The sequence below is a fragment of the Petromyzon marinus genome, chromosome 7 (genome assembly GCF_048934315.1).
Source record: "Petromyzon marinus isolate PM22_M1 ecotype Great Lakes invasive population chromosome 7, UKy_Petmar_22M1.pri1.0, whole genome shotgun sequence".
Classification (NCBI taxonomy): Eukaryota; Metazoa; Chordata; class Hyperoartia; order Petromyzontiformes; family Petromyzontidae; genus Petromyzon; species Petromyzon marinus.
In genome coordinates this window covers 7,287,219-7,311,511 of record NC_133673.1, presented here as the reverse complement: position 1 = coordinate 7,311,511, position 24,293 = coordinate 7,287,219, and the positions used below count along the sequence as shown (strand labels likewise).

The window sequence follows — 24,293 nt, the reverse complement described above, 5'->3', positions numbered from 1 at the left end:
TTCATTAAACTCGGTAAGTACTGCAGTGTTAAATCTCAAGTTGTAAAGGAATCCATTCTGAGTAAATTAAGGTACAGTTGCGTGTTAGTGCCTGTACCAATATGAAACATCCTAAACTGGAAGTGACGTGTAAACCTGTGAAATAAACGTTGATGGTGTTTATTTGTTTATGACATTCATCATACAGTTACAAAGTATTCATAGGTGTTATTAAGCACACGTGTTAGTAGTTTACAAGTTACAAATTAACCACCATATAGTCCATAAAACCGTGCGAATCGGTCCGTATAATTTTACTGCCCATTACACAATTATTTAGTTTAATGAATAAAAATATACGGGTTTTAAGGCTTCTTAGATTAACATTTCACAGTGCTTTTAGTGTACAGTACTGGAGTTTTATTTGTGAAAAAAGTGTTCTTATTGAGGGTTCGACAGTGATCTATCTACAGGCACCACCAAATTCGTTTGAGAACCACTGCAAACAATACCGTGCTATTATTATTACACACCACTCTGTCATCCACTTTCTGCAACGTGTGATATATGACTGCAATAGATCATCTCTTGTTTTTTTTTAAATATATAATCTTGTTTTTCATTTTCATATATATACTGCAGAGTGTATGCAGTATATATATGAACAATACATGCTTATTCTATTAGCATTGAATAAATTATAGCTCATATTATTGGTTCTTTCGGTAAAGTCACGTAGAAGGGAAACAATAAAAATATAAAACAAGATCCAGGTCCGATTCAACACATATAAAATCCGTGATCTGGTTCCGTCTGTAAAAGATGTGATTCCAGACATACAGTACCCTGGCGTCTACAAACTAAGTTGCCTCTGTGGTAGTTACATTGGAGAAACCAAACGACATGTCTCGGACCGCATCCGTGAACATAAAGCAGACCTAAAACACGGTAGGACCAACACCTCGGCCGTGGCAGATCACTGTTGTAATTCAGTAGGTTCACATGACATTGACTTCTCCAAGACAGAGGTTCTCTGCAAGCCATCTGGCTACCATGAGAGATTCGTTAATGAGGCTATCCACATATACAAACACAGAGACAATTTCAACCGAGAAGATGGATTCTGGCTTAGCAATCACTGGAAGGATTTGATAAACCATTTTGGGTCTTAATTGATTGTTCACGCTTACGGTGGCTTTCAGACCGCATCCATTATTTTCGTCTCCCCCCCTCCTCTTTTCCGAACATAGATGGACTCGTCCATCTGAATAACTGACAAATCGCTCTCCGTGGTGCTAACGTTAAAAAAATGCCACTTTTTTCAAAAAAATTCTTGCTGTGGTTTTCACATTTGATGATGATTGCGTGTATTGCAGTCGTGAGAATTTTATTGTTTTATATTTTTATTATTTTATTGTTTCCCTTCACGAACGCTTTAAATCAAAATTATAGCTCGTTAATATGTGGAAAGTGTCCTGCAACGATAAAATCAACTCGACGACAGAACGCAGTATTGTAATTTCAAACGCGTGAAGGCTGCGACAGTGGGGGCGGCAAGATTCGATCCCGTTGGCGAGTCGATAAATTGGCTGACGAATTCGTTGTTTACAATTCGACCAGGAAACGCTTCGTTCGCATTGCGGCAATCGGCAGCATCGTCGCCAGTGGCAGCAGAGGCGACGTGCACCAGGTCAATGCCGCGTGACCCCGTTGTATTGGAACAAAGAAAACCCACGGGGCCCAACGACTCACGTTCTAACACACGCTCTGTGATGCAATGCAGCTGTCGTGATCCTAAGAGTCAAAATAAATCGGTGAATTTGTGCGTCGTTACACGGCTGCTTTTTTATACGTACGCATGTTGAACTTCTTTCGCTCCGTACGTGGCCAACCGTGCCAATCGGTGATGCGGGGGAAGGACAAAAAGCAGTTTAGGGTGAGGGTTAGGATTGATAGGGTTACAGGGTTTACAAATCCTTTTAGGAGCCCCAATTCCAGCGCAGTGCATATATAATAATGTACTGCACTATATATTCATCTTAATACTAATCACCGTATTCTATACTCAGGAAAGCCACATTGACATCTAAACACTTTTTTTTCTTTTCCGAAGGGTCCTGCATCGGAATGTTTGGCTCGTTCCGTTGATGAGTGGTTGGCTTCCCCACATTGTTGCAGGCTCATGTTGAGGGGTGCCACGGTGGCGAGATGTTAACGAACTCGCCTGGTATGCAGGAGGTCGGAGCGTTCGATCCCGACCCTGACACCTGTATATGTGGATTTTTCGTGTCCCTCTCTCTCTCTCTCCGTGGTCGCGTGGATTTATTTTTCTCCGGGTCCTCCGGAGTTTTTCCCTGCACATCTAGAAACATGCGTTTAGATTATTTTGGCTGCGATACATTTCCACATTGTTAAGCCGCTTCGTTGAGCTATCATTTGTGGCCAGGTCGCTTCTGAAAATATATCTTGAGTTTTTTTGTGTGATTTGCTTACCTTTCCTACACTTTGCACTCATATCGTGTTTTTTTTGTCTGTTGCTGTAACGTTCTGACCCCCGCCCCTACTGGACATCTGTAAAACAAGAAAAGAGCTTTATAGCTCATCGGATTCCTCCAGTGAAACATAAACATGCCGATTCTGACAACGAGACCACGAGTACGGCTCTAGCAATGACCGTCGTACAAGTGACAGATCCTCGGTGTCCCACACTTGGCGTGTCAGTCTCAGTTCCTCCATGTCCCTCTACCTGGCAGGCGGCGAGGAGATGTCTCTGTCCACGAGGATTCGCGGATACACGGCCTGGGCCAACCTGCACATGGAGGCATCCGGTTGCAATGTCTCCAACGTGCTCGCTGAGCTCTTCACTGGGACCAACCTACGAGCTCTGCTCCTGAGTATGGGGTGCAACCCAGAACGTCTGTACAATAACTCGGGGAGGCACGACGCGGTTAATGTTAAACTCGAAACGAATGTTAATTGGCACAAATTACGAGTAGTGGTATGGCCCGTATTTGTTTAGCATGCATTTTGCTCTAGTTTGATGCACATACAAGGTGCTTAAAAAAATTTTTTTACAGAATTTGCAACAATACCACAAGAAATGTGCCGCCTCCAGGCTCTGGAGACCACCTGGAGAAGATTCCAGGCCACGTGTTGACAATGATGGCGAACAAGTGGAAACTCTTTGACTTTTTCAAGCTATTAACATTTCATTTGTTATCATGTTACAGTGTATTAACCGTTGTTTGTCCATTAAAAACGATAGTCCCATGTAAATGTTAACATTTTTTCGAAGCACCCTGTATATAAAGGGGAAAAAAACCTGCCACTGGTGTTAAATACTGTATCGTCAATATTTGACTTGATTAAAATGTTGAAGGTGGGCTGAGTCCTGAGTTGAGACGTTGCAGGCCCGACTGAAAACTCATTTCTTGAGAACTGCTTTTTGTGTTCAGTTTGTTGTCCTTCCCCCGCACCACCAATTAGCACGGTTGGCTACGTACGTTGCGAAATAAGTTCAACATACATACTATACATGAGAGGCAGCATTCTAGACTAGGAAATTAATCGGTGGAGTTGTGGCTTAGTGGTTAGAGCGCTGCTCTGTGAAACCTGCTACTTAAGGTCGTTTCAAGGCCACAGATAACATCAATAGTGAGTGATATTTGAACCGACCTGGGCCTTCCTTAGTCAACTCGAAATGACCAGCGTGGTGAAGAATGATTATACAACCCCCATGATCGACAGGGCATGGGGAGGCCTCCAATACAGTGAATTTACAAAGTCTGTTAATTATATTTGTACATAATTATATGTATAACACACACGCAAGGCATACAAAAATTCGGTTGTTCACACGGTGTTCACCAACACCATTGACCTCAGTATTTTGCCAGGCACTTCAGAAATTCGTGAATAAATCTAAACATTTGACAGATTAGCCCCTTAGGGCTTAGGGCACGGCAGGGTCCCTTAGATGACATAACACACACAAAACATATACAAATACGGTTCAATATGAGCAGGTTTTGTGTACTTGCGCTCCCCTGAGTCAACTGTGTGGGTGACGTGATTTTAATGTTGTAAATGTTCGTTTAACCGCAACCTATTCTTAGCTCTTTCGGTAAAATCACGTTGAAGGAAACAATAAAATAATAATATATATTCAAAACAATAAAAATTCTCACGACGTTTCGACCATAACGTTTCGACCATAACACAAACGTTTGTGTTATGGTCTAAACGTCGTGAGAACTTTTATTGTTTTATATATATATTTTATAATTGTATTGTTTGCCTTCAACGTGACTTTACCGAAAGAGCTAAGAATATATATTACTGCAGTCACGAATGCTTTAAATCAAAATTTAACCGCAACCTAGTTCGAGTAGGAAATCTTGTCTTTCTAATGCATATTTAAATGTTGCGTGGTTTCCCAGGAAAGCTTCATTGAGTCCCATGACTTCTTCAGCAGAGTCCTGCCAAGCTAGTTGCAGCAGTCGGCTATGATTGCCATATATATTCCAGTTGAGTAATTTATATTTTTTTTATTGAAGTAACATGTATGCTTGTATGTGAAATAATATGGTAGAGGCGTCCCAGGACCGGTTCAGACTTTGGATATCACTCGCCAGGAATAAAACCCGGAGTCGTTGGGTTCATAGGATATGAGTGTGTGAACCACTGCACAACCATTCCGCCGGAATTAGACATGACCTTGGTATGATGATATACTGTTACATGCTTCAACGCTTATACACCTGAGTTGGGCAATTTTATTGATAGAATCTCCTTAAACATATACCGTACTGTATATATTAAGAGTATATATCATAATATGCATACTTCCAGACCGTTATTCAATCTACTGCTGAAGGCCAGTATGGGTATTACATTCTTCAGTGAGATGCAGATTATAGCTGTCACTGAGCATAAAAGCTGTGCAACATCATCTGAAGCAGGCAGCGAGATTACAGTTTATATTCATCAAGTATGAAGGTCTACGTTAGGCCAGTGAATTCAGCTCTATTGAGCCGTATTTGGCAGGAATACTGTTCGCGCATATCAATTGCAATCACTATCTGCTGTAACAACTCTCCAAAAGCCAGTTCTGAGAGACATTCAGTGTTTTTGTTTGATGATTTGCGATGCTAGGAATGGGTAAATCTATTGCTAATCTTTGCCTGCACTAGCTGTACATCTTCAAGTGTCTCCCGTAATATACCTTTATAGTAAATTGGTATCCCGCGTAGCTCTATGGTCTCCAAACTGTATCCGTAGATTTTCCTGACGGCTGAAACTGCTGCAGCAGGCAACTTATCTACCTCATCCCTCCTTGAAGTTTGAATCTAATTTAGAATGGATTCTATCTCACTACAGTTTTAAACATGGCTGGAAATGATGAGGCACAAGGCCTCATTTGAGGTCCCATTGGTCCTTACAGAGGCACCCCTCTGGATTTGAGGCCACCTGACCCCCCCATTCCCGATTCCTTCTCTTGGTACAGCGAAGGGTTTACGTTTGCGATAATTGTCATCAGCACTGGAGCTATGCATTTTAAAATCGAGATTGAAAACTCATTTCTTTAGAACGTTATTTTGTGTTTAGTTTGTTGTCCTCCCGCCGCACCTCCGATTAGCACGGTCGGCGACGTACGGTGCGAACGAAGTTCAACATACATGCATTGCCGTTGTTTTCCGTCACCAAAATAAAAAATGTACGTTGATGTACATTTTTTTTTATAATTGCACCATGGATGACATAATACATCTATTGTACATTTTTAAAAAGTGATTTAACAGTTTGTTTCTGCTTTGTTGTACTATATTTAACCTCAGGTCTCCCTTGAAAGATAAAGTTCTGGTCTCAATGAGCCCTTACCTGCCCATAAATAAAGGTCATCTGTGTGCAGTATATATCTTGAGGTTGAGCGGTAGACCATTGGTTTGCGCCCTGCGCTGTGAAGCCGGCGACCTGAGTTCAACTACCGTCCAGGGCTAACACCGGTGGTGAGAAATATTTTAACCATCCAATGGTGCCCCCTTTCACCAATCCGCACTGACCACTATGGTAAAGTATGGTCAAACAACCCCCATGACTGATGTGGCGTGGGGAGCCTTGATCCAACAGTGTGTTGACATTGGGCTATGTTTTTTTTATCTAGATCGAGTGGTCAAAATTTTAATGTAGAAGTCCCAGCATGACACCTATTTGTATTGCCGTTTCTCTCTACGTAAACATCGTAGGATAGGAACAGTTCTTAAAAGTGTCAATATACATATTTGGTCTTCTGAGAAGTGCCCGCATGTCGTATACCAACACATGTTAACCACGGTCCATATCTGAATTACTTTCACTTGGCTTACCATTACCGCATGTCTCATGCCCTAGATGAATTAATTACGTGTTGCCCTTGCTTGCGTTTTATGTGCAGGCCTGGCTGGTCATGCGCCGCAGAGGTTGCAGGGCCTGGATGGGCTTACAGAGCAGCAGAAGGAGACGCGGGCCCGTTGGTTTGTGGAGGAACTCAAGCGGGCCGGGGTGGTGGCAGCCGACACTTCGCTAGACGCTCGCATGTTTGCCCTGGGCAGCAACGAACATGTGAGCCGTACATTGTTAGCCTGTGGTCACATATAGTGGCTTACGTGAGTGTTGCACAGCCGGTTTGATTTGTATGGTAGCCACTTGCGGATTTTGGAATTATTACCTATCTTTTAGAAGAGAAAAAAAAACAGCTGGTGACTTTTGCTTACAAGTTTAACATGCATTTTCTATTGATAAATTGCATCTGTTGTGGTTTTCGGGCTTAAGTTAGATGGCTCTGTCGCTTCAATTTTGGTCCTCATCACCAGCATGCTGTGTGGGCAAGTGCTGTTTGGTTGGGTTTCATTCACTACCCACTCCCGGTCAAAGTAAGTTGAGATTCATTTCACCTAAATTCTAAAAAAAAACATTTACTGTTTTTACCTGAACTCCCTTAGTACTTCCGAACAAAACGAGGGGCCTATACTAGGATTTGTTTTACCTGTTAAATGTAGTAATAATAACGTGATGTATTTATCCAGCAAAATCTCACCGATTCACAAGACTTTTTTGCAGGAAGATCCTTAATTGGGATATGTGGTCAATTACTTGAAATTATATATTTTTTGCATGTAGGAAGAAATCAAACGACCTGGAGAAAACCCATGCATATAAGGCAATACATCTCAAAGGTTCACACAGCTGGGTTCGTGAGCCCATTTTCTTTTATGCCAACCCCAGGCCACATCGTAACCAAATTGGTTTTGAAGTTTAACAAATCTACATGGCCCACCAACCCTTGACTCCAAAGTGCTGAATTACAAGTTTGAGCAAATTCCTCCACCAATGTATCCTTTAAGGGAACACTTTATTGTTTACAAGAATGTGCGCTATTTCAAGGTGTTTTCTACGTGCTGAATGCAGGAAACACGTGTTTTCTTAACGGTCTGGCTTATTAGGTGTTTGACTTGTTTTGGGACCTCGTGGCACGTGACATCTGGTTCACGTGGGAGAGGTCCTGCCACCTGCAGCTCGATGACGATGAGGCACTCTGCTCCATCCCCTTCAAGGTGCTCTCTGCATTGATGAAATCCTTGGTTTGAAACCAGGCAGCCGCATCTGATAAAAATGTTACTCTCATATGATGAGCAAATGGTAAAGTGATGCCTTCTAATGACGGTCACTGCATCGCGCGCTTTCGGATGCACTTCTGCGGCCCTCTGGAACGCTCTTCCTTCCGATATTAGGAAGCCACTGGAGCTATGCACTTTGAAATCTAAATTGAAAACTAATTTATTTAAAACTACTTTTTGTGTTTAGTTTGTCCTTCCCCCGCACCGACAATTAGTGTGGTTGGCTACGCACAGTGTGAAAGAAATATAAAACAATACAATTCTCACAATAATTTTATTGTTTTATATTTTTATTATTTTATTGTTTCGCTTCTACGTGACTTTTACTGAAAGAACCAAGAATATAAAAAAATGATTAACACGCAAAACAACAATCACAGCTTCAGCAATGTTAATTGGCATTTGAGGGGAGATGCGAATACTCTATGATTTTTAACCTTAACCTTTTCGCCCTATACTGTGGTCTGGAATGCAGTGGACACCCAGAGTCCCTGCTACGAACAGAAGTTTCGGGTCGCAGAGCTCCGGAGACAGTAATTCTCTCCTGCGAGGCACCTCTGGGTTTGAAAGCCTGCCGGGACATAGCCTGGGCTCTTGCCTAAAAACCTCCTTCAGCGTCCCTGCAGAGTCTGAGCCATTTCCAGGTAGCATCTGCATGGGGCCTGTCGATGAGGCGAACAACACACGATTGCATTGCCAATGAGGCGATTGCATGGGGTACATTCACTTGCTTGAATTAAATGTGAATAAAGTACAACGGCACATATATGACTGTCACATACCCAACCTGATCAACTGACTGCCTGCCCACACAGTGATGTATTAATGCATGTAACTTTCATTTTCTATAGATGTACAAAAATCTAACTTTTCACATGCAGTAAAGTGTTCTTAATCTTGCATACATGTGTTTCCTTCCAAGGCCCAGTGAAGCATGTCCCATGTTTAAAGCAGTCCACGTGTTACTTTTTGTCCAGCAACCTATTTGTGGTGCATGGTGTAACTGGCATCTTCCGTAGGTGTTCACAAATCTGACCTTTTCACATATCCCCCTGTACCTCAGGAACCATTTGGGGGAACCCACTTAACCAACCCGCATTGACCAGCGTGGTGAAGTATGGTCAAACAGCCCCAGTGACCAACACAGCGTTGGGGAAGCCTTCGTCTGGCAGTGGATTGACAAACAGCTGGAAATTATCCATTTTCCCCAATTGTAAAAATGGGGGTTGTAACCTCGTCAGGTTTTATAGGTGGTGTGGTTTTGTCTGTAGGTCATGAGGAGGCTAAAAGGTACAACAAGAAGATTCCAAAGGGAGGCCGTGAACACTACCCATCACCAGAGAAATGCATCCTCAGCATGATCAATGCTCACCTCAAGGTGATTCTCAAACCAGGTCTACAGAGCAACGCCTTGGGACACTAGACACATTTCACGTAGCGTCAAATAATTAGCACCGTCCGATATGGAGGATATAAAAAGATGATAAGCGGTCAATGCCTCCTTCATATATCCATGTACCCCCCCCCCATAAAACAATAAAACAGTCCAGAGTTTGCTTGTGCTGAATGAATGTTGATGAAATAATACAATCCCAGAAGGCCGTGCGGCCGATTGGTTGTGCAAGATATACTTACATTTTATGTGGGGAGCGGGATATATGAAGGAGCCAATGTCTGCATATATACTTTGTAATTTATATTCTCCAAAATGATGCTTATGATTATTTAGAGTTACATAATATATAATTTTGAATCAAGGTAGGGCCGATATCTTGCCTGTATCAGCCTATAACATGTGCCATACCCTCACCTGTAACATATGGCAGCTCACCAGCATTGATTCAAGCATGCCTGATTCTCAGCTTCACTTAGAGGTGTGTTGCAGGACATGCCAATCAAGTATTCGTTATGAAATGGAGATTTTTAAAGTTTGCATATTGGTGAAAACATATGCTCCATTTTCACTTCAGTAATGATGAAGAGCCGACATAGCATAAAGAGAGAAATAATCGTTTGTATTCATCATTAGTCGATTGTTTCACTAGCTTGATTACATTTTAAGCAACGGCTGATATTGATCCATATGCTATATCTTATCGTACACCAGAGCTATCCGATCGTAACAGCTTGACAGTAATTATTCCTAATTACAGGTCATTCCTCGCATTTATAAATCCCCCCCAAGTCCCCTTGTAATGTTTTAATGGCATAATTTTAGTTTTTGCTAACAGAGAGCGCCATCGTGTGGCATAATAGCAAAGTGCACAATATTTTATGGTTTGAGATAAAGGGAAATGTTTAACACGTAGGCTTTCGCGACCACTATCCATAATACAGGCTTTTTTGGGTTAGAGCACGTAAATATATATGTGTATGTTTAAACCCGCCACCACCCGACACAGCCAAATGCTAAGGTTTGCCACGTAAACTGAACAGGACTTCTCCAGAAATCTGTCTGTCACCTGATTAAACTAGTTGCAATTATTGGCAAGACGTCGTACTCAGATTGTAAAAGTCGTGGCTTGTTCTCTCCAACACACCGGTGGGCTGTACTAGTAACACATTAGCATGTTCTGTTTACGTGACAAACCTTACTAATTGGCTGTATCGGGTGGTAGCGGGTTTAACCACACATTTATATATTTACGCACTCTAACCCAAAAAAACCTCCATTATGGATAAAGGGAAATGTTTCACAACTAAAAATGTGTTTTTCTGTTCCGCGTCGTCTGTGTTGCTGACCTTGCTCCGAAGGGGTGTGCTTATACCCAGCTTCTAAGCATTGCGATCTTAGTACGGTATAGATAATGAACCAGCAATGTGCAGTATATTTAATCTCGAGGAAGGAAAACAGCGTTCCGCTTGTTGCATCCAAACGTATCCCGTCAACCGAGCGAGGATTTAAACCGTAATCACGTGTGCGCGTGTGCTTAGGTGGAGGCAGAGGGTAGGCAGGGGCTCTTGGTCTCTTGTATGGAGGACTTGCTGAGCTCTGCAGTGCTCTGTGGCCTGGTCAACATCTTCATCCCTGAGACGTTCCCCACTGAGCTCCTTCCCAATGACCGGTAAGGGAGAAATATGGGCGCCAAGGTAAAGCCACTCATGCGGGTCAGAGAGACTCAAACTTAGTTTCTGAGTGCCACTTGCCACCTATTTAATCAGTCAACAGGAATTGAACTTCAGTTGCCAGGCGCATCGTGCAAAGTGCAAACCATTGCACTGGGGGCCAAAGCTACGAGTTGGGGCCCCCTTGATAACCACCATGAGATCATTTTTCAACAACAGTGCTAAAGAACAAAAACTTTTTTTAAAACGCGGTTACATTTTATTTTCCGTGAAAATGCTTGCATTTACGTTCCGCATTTTATTTTACTTTAATTAGAGCAGTAATGTTTGGCTTCCGCAAAGTGCGAAACTCAAATATTGGGGGCCCCACCTGACCAATTGCCGCACCCTCTGAGCTGATAATGTGGTCACGCCACTGCTCCCCACAAAACATATATACACTATTACTCATGTAATCTCAAGGCAATGCACGAATCCTGTTTACATTGCATGTGAGTTGTGTATATGTTTGTGCATGTGGTGTGGAGAGTGGTGGTAGTAGAGTGGTGTTCACAGTGCACCATCAACCTGGTCACCTGAGTTCGATTACTAGCCACAGATAACACCAGTAACAAGGTCAACCTAGCCTTTAAGAAAAAAAACGATCTATATGGGCCACACCCTGGGTGAACAAAAATATATAAACTAAACTAAAATAAGGGCCTAGTTAAGTATTTACTCTTAGCATATTGGTACTGAGGAAATAACGGACACACCACCTTGTCATGTGCCTCAATACATCTCCTTGCTAGCATCACTCCCCAGCCAAGAGCATGTCGGGATTATTGGGGAGTCTTTGTGGGCTAATGCTCACTTAAGGGGCACTTGCTCCACCAGTCTCTTTGGAGAAATGTGTCTCTTTGTGGTGTGTTACTAAGATGGACGATGAACTTGGCTCTGAGGACAATGGAGGAGATGCTTCACATCTCCACTTCTTTTGCACCCGAAGACCTGGTCGAGGTGAGACTTCTGGAACTGCAATTGTGACTCGTAATTGTGTCATAATTACTCTACTCTTAGGCACTAAAGCTGCTACAATCGATTCTCCATCTGTAATGGGAAAAAAGGTTAAAGGTGCAGCCCTGAAATTGCTCGCTCACGGCACTGATAGTGGATGGCCCTCCACTAGAGGGAGCACTATAGAGCCCCTCTGGAGGGTATTTTGGCCTAGTCTCCCTGTGGGATTTGTTAAATGTCCAATAATTGAAATGGCCGAGACCTCCAGCAAAATTCTTCATTGAACGTTCTCTCTCTAAACAAACGTTCACACTTTGTAAAGTGCGTGGTGTTCACAATATTCAGTTAACCCCATTTTTGAAGGAATATATGGCTGAATATAAATTATTAACATATGACCGCATATAAATGTAATGCATTACTTTTAAAACCCCAGTTATTATGATTGGTTCATAATATGTTTACACCATCAAATCTACATGTAATATTATTCCTTTACAAGGGCAATCTGGGTAACATGAAGACAATTGATGCACACACAGTGTTGACAGCAGGTTTTATCTGCAAGTCATTTGACTGATCGCTTGGGGTGAAGTAAAGTAAGGGAACTCAGAGATCCTAAAAACTGCCTGGCCAGTGTAATCAGAGATCTCGCCACTTCTCAATAGAGGATGCCCTCTGCAAGCAGCGCTGTGGGCACTACGGTTGCAACCTGTCCTGGGTTTTTCCACGATCATCCTCTTTTCGGGGTAGCTGCTGTCCTGAGAAAATTGTTGAAGTCTTCCTGGGACATGATGTTTCAGTTTTGCAATAACGCATCACCCGAGACAACACATTTACACGTATGTAATTCTCCACTCCACTGGCATTGAGATATCCTTCTAACACTGTTACGCGCCAATATTATCCTCGCTGCGTTTTACCGAGGGGCTGATTCTCTATTCTGCTGTCACAGGCTGACCCTGAGGCCGTGTGCTCTTACTTCTGCTTCCTCTTCATGGGCGGATACAGGCTGAGGCAGAACTTGGCCGTGGCCCGCCGCAAGGTGAACGTCTCATTTACGGAGGACCCCGTGTCTCGCTGCTGTCCATCTCTACTCTCACCGGACCGCAATGGCCTCCTAGGGAAATCAGCCGTGCATATCAATAGGTGTACGCATGCGAGAATAGCCCCGTCAATCCTCCCCACACCGTGAGGGTTGTCAATGTGATTTTACCATACTTCACCACGCTGGTCAGTGCGGGTTGGTGAAGGCAAGGATAATAGACATTGGAGCACAGGGAAATACAATGGATGTTGTTGCACTGCCCTCTACTGACAACTTGAACCCCGCAGACGCACACACAATCATGTACCCACAATAAAGTACGTGTATGTGGACACGTACGTATACATACACACAAAGATAAATATCCCCCATATAGTTCCATGCACAGTGCTGGGCCAAGTGCTCTCAGAGAGCACCTATTAAAGCTGGCACGGCACACGAGGGGGTGGTGTGGCCAACCCCACGCTCTGGCCACTTTTGTCTCTCCAACACATACGTACGACAACAACCTCCATTCGCCACTAAGTGGCGGTGACGTCACCACGACGCTTGTGCCAGGCCATGTGCACCTTGAAGCCACGTGAGGTGTCAAACGCCCGCTGGCAGGAGGTTGCGGGGCAGACCCAGCAGGTGCTACGGGTCGACTGACTGAGATGACTGTGGCTGATGCACCACCTGTGCCCCCTACTGTGCCAACTTGCTGTGCTTTAGCCACCCGGCGCTCGGCTCGTTGTTGTGAGCGTCGCTCCTCTGCCCTCCGTTGTTGTTGGAGGGCGACTGCCTCCAACTGCCTAGTAGCTTCCTTCACGAGCCTCCTCCACAGAGGCCAATCTTGACACCGCTGGTACCAGTCATCGGCAAGCCCACTCAGCTCCACGTCCTCCTGTACCACATCACTCCATCTCTTTTCTAGCCCGTGCCACGCCTGTTTAGCCCCCTCGATCCGGCCGAACAAAAGCTGTTTAGGCATGCGGTGGCTGGGCATGCAGGCTACATGACCCAGCCAACGCAGCCTTGCCTGCCGGAGGAGCTCACCGATGGGACTTTGCCCAGATCTTTCGAGGATTTGTGAGCTCCTCACACAATCCAGCCTGGTTAAACCCAGGATGGATCGTAGGCAGGCCAGCCTAAATGTTTTCAACCGGCGAAGATGCTCCACGTTTCGCAAGCGTAGAGAAGGGAGGGAATGGCCGAGAAGACCTAAAGCTTCGTGCGGAGCGACAGACCAGTTAGCTTCCACACAGCGTTACGCATCCGATGAAAAGATATTGCCGCTCGACTGATTCGGGGTGAGACCTCTGCTGTTAAACTGGAGCCGGTCATGAGCACAATGCCCAGGTATGGGAAACTCTCCACTCTCTCCATAACTGCCCCATCACCAATTGGGAGTTGTGGGGGTGGAGCGCCCGATGGTACAAAATACCCAGGCAGGGGCTGATGGTAAGGCCCCCACCTCTTAGTGGCACGCTCCAGTTTCAGCAGCAGCGTCTCCAATTCCTCCTCTGAATGAGCAGCAATTACCAAATCATCGGCATACATAACGTGGTTGACCAATAGGGAGCCATCCTTTGACCGCACCCGGGCATCGATCAGCCTCCCATTATATCTGTACCAGATGGAAATTCCCCCGGTACAGCTATTGAAGGCTTCACGAACTACGTGGTCAAAATAGATGTTAAATAATGTGGGAGCCAGAGGACATCCCTGTCGCACCCCAAGGTGTACAGGGAACGGCTCTGACTCCCGGCCACGTAGTTTTACCCGGGCGCGCTCACCATCATGAAGGTCCTTAATGATCGTGAGCAAAGGGTCATGGATTCCGAAAGCACGAAGAACAACCAACCCAGAGCCCAGGCCTACTGATAGTATCATAGGCCTTGACCAGGTCAATAAAGCAGAGATGTAGGTCTTGCTGGAATTCCCTACACCTCCGCTGTAGCAGATGGACAGAAAATATGGCATCTGTGCAGGACCGCCCTTTCCTTAAACCGCATTGGGGCTCCGCAAGCCTCTCATCAGCGTGCCTGGCAAGGCGATGTTGAATAATCCTTGTCAGGATCTTTCCCGGCACACAGAGGAGTGAGATGCCCCTGTAGTTGTTACAGTCTGTGCAGTCCCCCTTCTTAATGAGGGGGACCACCAGGGCATCCTTCCAATCCTGCGGAACCCGTCCAGTGGTCCAGACTGTTGTTATGATGTCATAGAGGGCAGTCTGTGCACAAACGCCACCCTCTCTCAGCATTTCGCTTGGGAGATCATCTCTGCCCGGTGCCTTTCCTGGTCTCAGACTCATACGTACACACACACACAGACATAACCCTTCCTAGCTGTTACAATAAGTAGTCTTCACGGTCGAGTAAAAAAACAAACAGGTAACCTGTTAATCACTTTTTGCCCCCCCCCCCTTTATTTTAATTTATTTCATACCTACGTGACTTTACCGAAAGAACCAAAGAGTATGGATTCCTGCAGTCACGAAAGCTTCAAATCAAGAATCAAAGAGTCTGTTTCCTGGCTTGGTTGGGAAGTTGGGACTGTGGTCTGGGATGTGTAGTCGTCGACCTCGTAGACTCTTCTCTTCGTTTTTGTATGTTTGTGCTTTTTGATTTGGTGCTTTTTCTTAATTTGTTTATTAATTTAATGTTTTTGCTTGGTAGTAGGGTTTGGTCTTTGGCGCCGTGCGTACACAACCGTGTGTATGGGATTTGGTCCTTATATATAACTAGCTTTTTTGCCCGTCCAAGGACGGGTGTAGATTGCAGTAAATCTGAAATATTCAATAGAAAAATTGTTGAGCTTATGATTATTAATGAGGGGGGGGGGGTTGCCCCATGTGGAGTGGCGTCACCCACTAATGGTTATTGGGGAGGGGTGCGGCATGTGGAGTGACGTCACCCACTCATGATTATTAATGAGGGGGGTGCGGCATGTGGAGTGACGTCACCCGCTCATGATTATTAATGAGGGGAGGGGTGCGGCATGTGGAGTGCGCGACCTTCATGTGCGTTCTTTCATGTAAATTTCCACGTGGGCATGAATGTCAATGAAGGGGGGGGGGCGCTTTTGCAGTGACGTCACGCACGGGTGTAGCACTGTGCTGCGTAGATTTATTTTTTAACCGTCACTTTCTGTAAAGAAACGTCATGTGTGAAGCGACTTTGCGTAATCAATTATTTCATTCAGCTCGACCTTCCTCTGCGTTAGTGTAAAACTCCACCCACTCATGAATATTAATGAGGGGGGTGGGCCTCGTGGAGTGACGTCACGCGGGGGGTAGACCTCACGTGGAGTGACGTCACGCGCCGGACGGACAGACATTTCTGGGTGATTATAGTCAGTAATTAATGTGCAGCGTTGTGGGATGGGCTGTCGGCATGAATGGCGCAATATAAAATTAAAGTAGCACTATTATTTTTTGATTTAAAGCTTTCGTGACTGCAGTAATTCATATTCTTAGCTCTTTCGGTAAAGTCACGTTGAAGGGCAACAATAAAATAATAAAATATATATAAAACAATAAAAATTCTCACGACATTTCGACCATAACACAAACGGTCGTCAGCAGGTGTGACGACCGTTTGTGTTATGGTCGAAACGTTTCTCACGACGTTTCGAAACGTTTCTCACGACGTTTCGACCATAACACAAACGGTCGTCACACCTGATGACGACCGTTTGTGTTATGGTCGAAACGTGATAATTTTTATTGTTTTATATATATTTTATTATTTTATTGTTTCCCTTCAACGTGACTTTACCGAAAGAGCTAAGACTATAGCACTATTATTGTCATAGCCAAGCCACCATAAGATGAGATGAGCTCCCACGTGGAGTGGCATTGGATGCAACAGAAGGGGCTGCGTGATCGTCTTGCATTGTGCTCCCACGTGTGCTGGTATAGCGCTCGCTTGTGCACAAGCTCAGCTACTGCGAGCATCGGCTCGAGTCACTTCCCGTGCACGCCGAGGAGCCGGGTGGCCTGCAGAGCAGACTCGAGCTCCTCGCCGAGTCCGGCAAACATCAACAAGGTGACCGACAGTGCTTGTTGTAAAGGCTGGCTCAGGGGGACAATGCCACTGATGGGTTAGTGAATCATTAATACCCCTTCATGGGCAGGGGTGCGAGGTTAGTGCTGTCTCCTGGGTTAAATCATAATGATTCTCGCTTTCAGCCGGTTTTATGGTTGAAGGGTTTTCATTTAAAATAAAAAAAATCCTTTCTTTGAATCCTACCTTTCACTCTTGCCAAACTTTTTAAATAATCCTTTGATACTGGCTCTTTCAATATCTGACCTGCTCTCTCTGTTCTGCTACACCGTGCAGGCTGAGGTCAAATCCAGCCCCTCTAGTTTGCCCTGCCGCCTCCGATCAGCATGGTGCACTCGTACTCAGCAGCGGTTGCTGTACCCTGCTGTGTTGCTACAGAGCTGGACTGGCTGGAGAGCAGCTACCCGACGGGATTTTGCGAGGAGTTGGCGAAGCATGTGAAAACCGTTCAGCGGGACACGAGGAGGATTATTGCCCGCAAAGCAGACATGAGATTTGAGGTCATCACCGTGCCCCGGTACAATGCATCACTTATTGGAAATTCCACATTCATAATACAATTTGCACCTCCGGTTTGCAAGGCTGGCTACGTACGGTGCGAAAGAAGTTCAACATAATGCCGCGCCAACCTGGTGTTTGGCGCGGCTTTTATGTATGTGACATAAGCATTGTGCTTCCCATGTTGTGTAATTGATCTAATAATCATAATGTAATGATAATGTGCGGTCCTGTATTGGTGCATTGCAGGATGAAAGTCTCCTCATAACCACACTTCACCACGCTGGTCAGTGCGGGTTGGTGAAGGGGGTGTAAAGGACCGGTTCAGATATATCACTTGTCACTGGTGTTAGCCATGGCTGGGATTTAATTTAGGTCGCCGAGTTTATGCGACACTGCGCTAACCATGGCACCACTGCCTTACCCCTAACAATTGATGACATAGAGTGTCATGACTGATTTAGGAAGGCCCTGCTTGAAATGTTTGGCGAATTCCTTATTTTGTATATTTTTTCTATGGTTTACAAAATGTTCTTATGAATTTGAACAGAATAAAAGCGAAATTTACAATCACTTGGCATATAACAATTTCAGTCACAAATCAAAGAAATGTTATACGTTCAGATGACAGCTGGTGAATCCACAGAACCATAGCAATATGACGAGCAGTCTTATGCATGCTCACTTAAAAATCACATGTTATCATTGTTGATTTGAAGCTTTCGTGACTGCAGGAATCCATACTCTTTGGTTCTTTCGGTAAAGTCATGTAGGTAGAAATAAATTAAAATTAAGGGGGAGTGCCAAAAAGTTAAGACTCATATAAATCGGGCCAAACAGTGATTGACAGGTTACGTAGTTAGGAATAAAATTTAAAAAATCACGACGTTTCGATCGCAACACAAGCAATCGTCATCAGGTGGGACAACCACAGCAATAAACATTCTATTCATGTATCCCTTCATTCATCCATTCATTCCTCAATCCAAATGCATTACGAATTTGGGCAAGCCATCCACTAGCAATGAGTCATTGTTCTAGTTTTAAAACCCAAACACGCGCTCTGGCATTGGTATCGACATGTTCCATTTATACCCCCGCGCAAGTCAGCGTCATGTACTCGTCTCAATTATTAACTGTTTGAGGTTAATGCCGTTATGTCGGCAAATCAATTCTCACGAGTGTAAAGCAATAGATGTAAGAGGTACGCGTGCGTGCGTGTTCGCTCTGCAGGGCGATGACGGTGGCTGACCTCTCCGTGACCCTAGCCGTGGACCTATCATCCAGCTTCGGCTTCTACTGTTGCACCGCCACGGAGAGCTGCCCCCCGGACCGTCGCATAGTCCTCCGCCAAAGGGACACTGGACGATTCTTTGACAGTGTCCCCAAAAACAAGAAACGAGGTGGATTGTTGTAACCGCCGTACAAACACCTTGTGCACGTGTACATTATATCCGTTGCGCCTGTTATCCCATGCCTCAATTGATTTGCGGCAGTGCCTGTTATACGCGGATGGATTTGTGCAATGATTAGCGTTTTTATATATATAGCGATAAGAGGAGTCACCCAGAAGTAATGACAAATCCATTCTATTAGACGCATTTATTCGTGGAAAGAACCTAGGAGTCACCCGCCAGTGTCAAAGTCATTCTTAATATCCGCATCTCAAAGTGAACGTACGTGTATAGCTCTTCGTCAGTCCACTGCCGGATGAGGGCCTCCCCATGCGGGTCATGGGGGTGGTTATTTGTCCACACATCTCCATGCTAGTGAGTGTGGGTTGGTGGAGGAGTGCAGCACAGATGTTCCAGAAAACATACAGTACACCAGTGGGTTCTTCTGCACTGCACTTTTCTGCCCACATCTAGCCATGGAGCCCATAATACTTGAGTTTAACAAGTAGGCTTTCGCGACCAATATTATTAATAATAAAGGTTTTTGGGTTACCTGTTATGCATGTTCGTCACCCATCCAAGAACTATTGTTGTTTATCCCCCACTTTTAGTTTTCGAGATCTGACAAGATCGGTCACAATCCTGTAGATTTCCCAAAAAGCCTTTACAAACATGGTAAAACATCAACACACGTGAATTTGTTCCGCGCATACATGTCAGCAGTGCTCAGTGTGGTTGGCAAGAAATAATCGGCTTTGGATTTCATTCCATCGAGGATGTGAAAAGATAACACGAAGCGTGTCCTGCGTAAGCCAACGCTTATTGAGAAGCGGCAACTGACTCGATACATAAGAATTCCATCTTTGTGCATTCGCATGGGGGACTGCCTGATGGAGCCGCCTTTGCTCTAAGCGTCACTGGCGCCCTTTCCAGACGTAGTTGCTTGTGGACCTGATGGCGCTTGTGAGTGTTCGTGCAGCCTGCGTGCATCCGAGACTTTAGATTAGGACTGTAATGTCGGCTTGGGCCAGCGGCGAGTGATTTGTGAGCAGCCCCGCGCCTCCACACTTAGCGTGAGAGCCGCTGCTCTTATATTAACACTATTGATCCCCGTGCGGACAGGAAATTAAAATTCCACATCTCGTGCTTGGCTCGCAATAACGCCTACAGTACAAACCATATGCAGAGCGTGGTGAAATCTCATCACAGCAGTGTGGGATGAAAGCATCTGTTTGAGTGGGATAACATGACGCATTTTACGGAGATCATAACGAAATACCGATTGAAAGTCTCTACATGTTTTGAGGAGCCACAACTTTGTGAATTAAAGTAAATATGATGCACGTGTGAGTACATAAAAAAATCTACAAAATGCACAAAGGCCAACTTGCAATATCATTCAGCGTTTATAGTTAGTGGAACGATATTCATTTTAGATACTTTTATTTATTTAAACAGGTACCATATGTTGGATGCCGATTATTATTATTTCTTACATCTAATCTACATTTAAATGTATTTCAAAGCCCATTAAGAAATGAACAACACACACTTCCATTTTGGGCTGGTAATTCAAATGTCAGGGGTCCTCATTCGACGCAAAGGTTGCCAATACTCGAACGTAACTCTGTTTAGTCACCGAATAGTTAGTGTGATTGTGAACCATTCACGTCAGCCTTACCGCATAGGCTTTCATGAACGAGCCTCTCGCTATCTCTCGACACTTCGTGTAACCTTGCCGCCCTTCGTATATAGCACATGGAGTCAAGCGTTCATTCCCCGAACAACGCGTGGTTACAACCGGAAAACGCATCGCAGAGCGGTACAGGTCACGCCTTTGATGGGTGCAAATGCGCTCTGGCCGGGACTTGGGCCACATTCACGTCGGTTGTGGGACACGTTGGTGAGAAGTGCTGGCTCGAAGCTCCAATTTGAGACAGCAGCAACAACAAAGTCATCCTCGGGTTTTTCCCAGCGTCAAGTTCTCCAGTCCTCGGGCAACACACGCAGGCGGTTTAATTGAAGACATTAAATGTGACAGTTGTGTATGTATGTGTATTTGCCACCGTTTTCACAGACCAAACCGGGACACATATCTCAGTTAGCCGAGGCCTATCAAAACTGTGCAGTATACGTGAATAAAGTAAATAAATAATCCAACGACATCTCGGTACAAATCCATTCCTGCCACCCGAATCTAGATGCCAATTCCCGAATTATCCGGGTCAAACTTTGACCGATGGCAACCCTACAGTCGTGGTTTCACTATCCCGCACCTCTGATTAACACGGTTGGCTATGTATGGTGCAAAAGAAGTTCAATATACATTCATACATCAGAGCTCTCTTTACCAGACCAGCACATACAAGTTCATAGAGATTCCCAGGAGAGCTGATCTCGTCGGTGCTTTGAGCTAATATATAATTACACTTTGCATTCCCATCAGCAATTGAGCTATTCCAATTATGAATGATGTCAATTCAGCAATTAGGTTTTCCCAGCCACTTGTAATACAAGTGTGGCCTTCCAGGTTGGGGTGCGTGTTGAGAATATCTTCTCTCTGTGCACTATTAATGGCCTCTTCAGGAGTTGAAGGGTGTGTGGTGAAAGCTTGAGAGAAGAAATGCTCAACCCAGAAGATCACACTCCGATATAAATTAAGTCATCCGAAATTCCAAAAGAATTGAAGTGAAGATTACTGCCTTCTGAAACTGTCGTCATGATTTGAAGCCCTGTGAGCTGCCGCTGGTCATGAGGCCCTGTCAGCGGATTTTTGTTGTGCTTATAGCACGAGTTGAAGAGAGGGCTCAGCTTCTCACCGCCACTGTCCCGCTTGCTGTCCTCTCACTGTCAGTGTTGATTAGGAAAATGCTGAAGCTGCCTCTTTTTGGAGCAGTGGACCTGAACCCTGCACACCACCCACGGTACGATGTGAGTATCGTTGGCTTGGGAATCATGTGGGGACACACATTTCAGCTGAAGCCCAGTGCTTTATCAAGTGGGATCACTGAGCTGCTTTGGAGATGATGCCTCTTTCCTTTTCTCGTATGGTGTCTTGTAAGGGATAAAGTAGCAGGTTTTTGGAAAAGCAACAAATGTTATAAATTGATCTCAATGGTCTATAGCCATTCACTGACGCTGGTTGTGAGCTGATGGATTGTTTTGGTACCACCGTTCAGTGGGTTTGATGGGCAGCAGTTACGTGATGATGCCTATGCATAGAGTGTATATAAAATATTAAGATCCCCCCGTATAGCCATAACATAATTTTGGGGCTAGTGCGTTTAGCGAGCACCTGTGAAGGCCGCCACGGTACACGAGGGGGTGGGTGGCCAGCACCATGCCCAGTTTATTTTGGCTCCCTAGTGGCAATGTATACACACCGCACCAGGTACTCATTTTAGGCTGAGTCCACCTTGGGGAGGCCCAGGACCTTTGAAGATAACTGTCACTGATGTTGGCCGTGAGCGTGTCGCCGGATTCGTAGCGTGGCCACGCTGTACGCTGCACTACCACGCTCCCCAATTTGTCTTTGAGCGTATATATGACATCCGCACGCGAAATCAAGTGCTCCAATACAACGTTAATACCTGCACGTGAGATATTGCAAAAGGCCGATGCTGTCGCACGCCCCGTGACCCCCAGAGTAGTGCCGTGTGAAGAGCCACTTTGATTTCACAGCCTTCGCCTGCCCCGAGCAAAGTTCTGCGCAGCGGCACCAGTCACACGATGGCAGCAGCGATTAGTGACGGTCTCTCCGCCGCTAAGTTTGCCGCGCGTGGGCGGCGTATCGGCTGATCCTGTATGGCCCAATGTAGCGTTGTCAGCTTGATGAAAGACCAGCCAGTCGCTTTTCTCACCCACGGGGTCCCAAGTGACATGGCAGCTGGCTATTAACGCGCGTGAAAAATGACCCCATTGGGTTCACGCTCGCGGTCGTTGCCGCTTTGTGACTGCAAGGGGGCGCCGTGTCAGCCTTGGCAGGCGGATTAACCGGCGAAATTAAAATCGAAAACTTATTGTATTCCACTGTCTGCATGACAAACGCTGATTAATGTTTTTTTTATATATATTATCGTCATGAAACTTTAATGCTTAGCACACGAAAATGGCATTGTGTGCGCTTGCAAACGTGCGGCTTTAACGTTTAATGTTCAATGTTCGACGTTTTTTAGCTTCTCGAACGTCCTTAGATGTTGGTATCAGTCAAACAATTGCCGCTGTCCCATTTTCCCTCGGCCTGGCTGTAATCGTCCGAAGCTGCTGGCACACCCCTGTGCCTCGAACTCAAACGCTCGCCTCCCTGCCCGTGCTCTTGTCTGTGCATTCACGTGAAGGGCCAGACCGATTCAATTCACGCACGACTATTTCAAACTGGAGTTTTACAACTATTATTACGAATCCCTCTTTGCCCCAGCATGACAAATGCACAGGTGTTCCATTTTGATATCGCACAGCGGCCGCTGTCAGCCTAAAATTTATGTAATTCACGGCGACAGTCCCTCGCAGGTATAATACAGCCTTTTCGATCGGACGTAATTTCTAAACTGCATTCTTGAGTCGTTGTGCAAAGTGGAGAAGACATTTCCGGCTGGAATTATCTGGACAACGCAGGACAATTTGTTGGTGGCTGTCAACTTGAATGAAGCTCTGCTTGAACACAAAAGCAGCAGTTGCCATTTTTTAAATATTCTTGATGGTTGTACCTACAACATTGAAAAAAATTTGTAGGCTGAAACCAATTATTTGCGTGCACACTGAAAAATGTAAATATTTATTCACTGCTGGTTGCAGTGTGATTGTCCCATCAGAACTATGCTTTGTGTGCGACATTGCAACTATGCATACGGTTCGTAAATTATTTTACTAGAATAAATATTAGTAATAATAATTCGCAGGCCTCCCCACACTGCATCGCTCATGGGGGTTATTTGACCATGCTTCACCACGCTGGTCATTATGGGTTGGCAGCAATAGTCCAATATTTAACGTCATAAAACAACAAACCACAAAAAGGACCTGTATATTGAATGAATGCTTTGAAGGAAACGAGAGGCTATTTTTTTGTTCTCCACCTTGCATGAATTTCACCAAAATTACTGTAATACCCTAAAGTTATTTTGGCCAAAAGACATGACGGCCTAAAAAAAAACCCATGGCGGTTGAATTATTTATTTACTGTATTTATTTTTACGTGAATCGAACAAAACGGGAGTGCAGCGAGCGATCATTAAAATGTATAAATATGGGCGTCCCAGTCAGGGACCGCCAATTCAGAAGCCAGGATGGTTATTGTTGGCGGTGAGGGTGGGCGATTAAGAAGCACGGGGGGCCAAACAGTAGGGACACCGGAGAGATGGATAGATCCCATCCCTCCGTAGCAATCTCACCAGCGGGGCCGTTCTGCTTCGGCGAGTCGCGGGAAGGTTCCCGTGGATAGAACCATTGGCAAAATAAGGGTTGCGCTCGGTCAGCTCCACACAGATGCGTCAACACCTATTATTTATCACAGACTCCTGGTCAGTTCTCAGGAAGGTACAATGTGCCGCCGTGTTATTGGAAGGTTCAGGAATTGTGGAAAGTGCGTGGCTGGTGCTGAGGTCGTGCCATT

At 45.0% G+C, this 24,293-nt stretch overlaps 1 protein-coding gene across 4 annotated transcripts in view; it reads left to right on the top strand.

Moving 5' to 3' along the window:
• The window catches only part of LOC116939888 (uncharacterized), a 93,483-nt gene that overhangs the window by 1,041 nt on the left and 68,149 nt on the right, over positions 1 to 24,293 (top strand). The window contains exons 1-13 of one of the 4 annotated variants that reach the window (XM_032948889.2): positions 2,740 to 2,873; positions 4,419 to 4,505; positions 6,413 to 6,579; positions 7,461 to 7,571; positions 8,110 to 8,278; positions 8,906 to 9,012; positions 10,569 to 10,699; positions 11,618 to 11,699; positions 12,652 to 12,741; positions 16,646 to 16,772; positions 17,169 to 17,307; positions 18,522 to 18,691; positions 21,537 to 21,613. In XM_032948889.2, coding sequence (XP_032804780.2) covers positions 6,553 to 6,579; positions 7,461 to 7,571; positions 8,110 to 8,278; positions 8,906 to 9,012; positions 10,569 to 10,699; positions 11,618 to 11,699; positions 12,652 to 12,741; positions 16,646 to 16,772; positions 17,169 to 17,307; positions 18,522 to 18,691; positions 21,537 to 21,613 — 1,230 coding nt within the window. In that variant the 5' untranslated portion in view covers positions 2,740 to 2,873; positions 4,419 to 4,505; positions 6,413 to 6,552. Of the gene's footprint in view, positions 1 to 2,732; positions 2,874 to 4,418; positions 4,506 to 6,412; positions 7,572 to 8,109; positions 8,279 to 8,905; positions 9,013 to 10,568; positions 10,700 to 11,617; positions 11,700 to 12,651; positions 12,742 to 16,645; positions 16,773 to 17,168; positions 17,308 to 18,521; positions 18,692 to 21,536; positions 21,614 to 24,293 lie in introns of those variants that run through there. The other 3 variants (XM_032948888.2, XM_032948887.2, XM_032948890.2) reach the window with 3 other exon arrangements.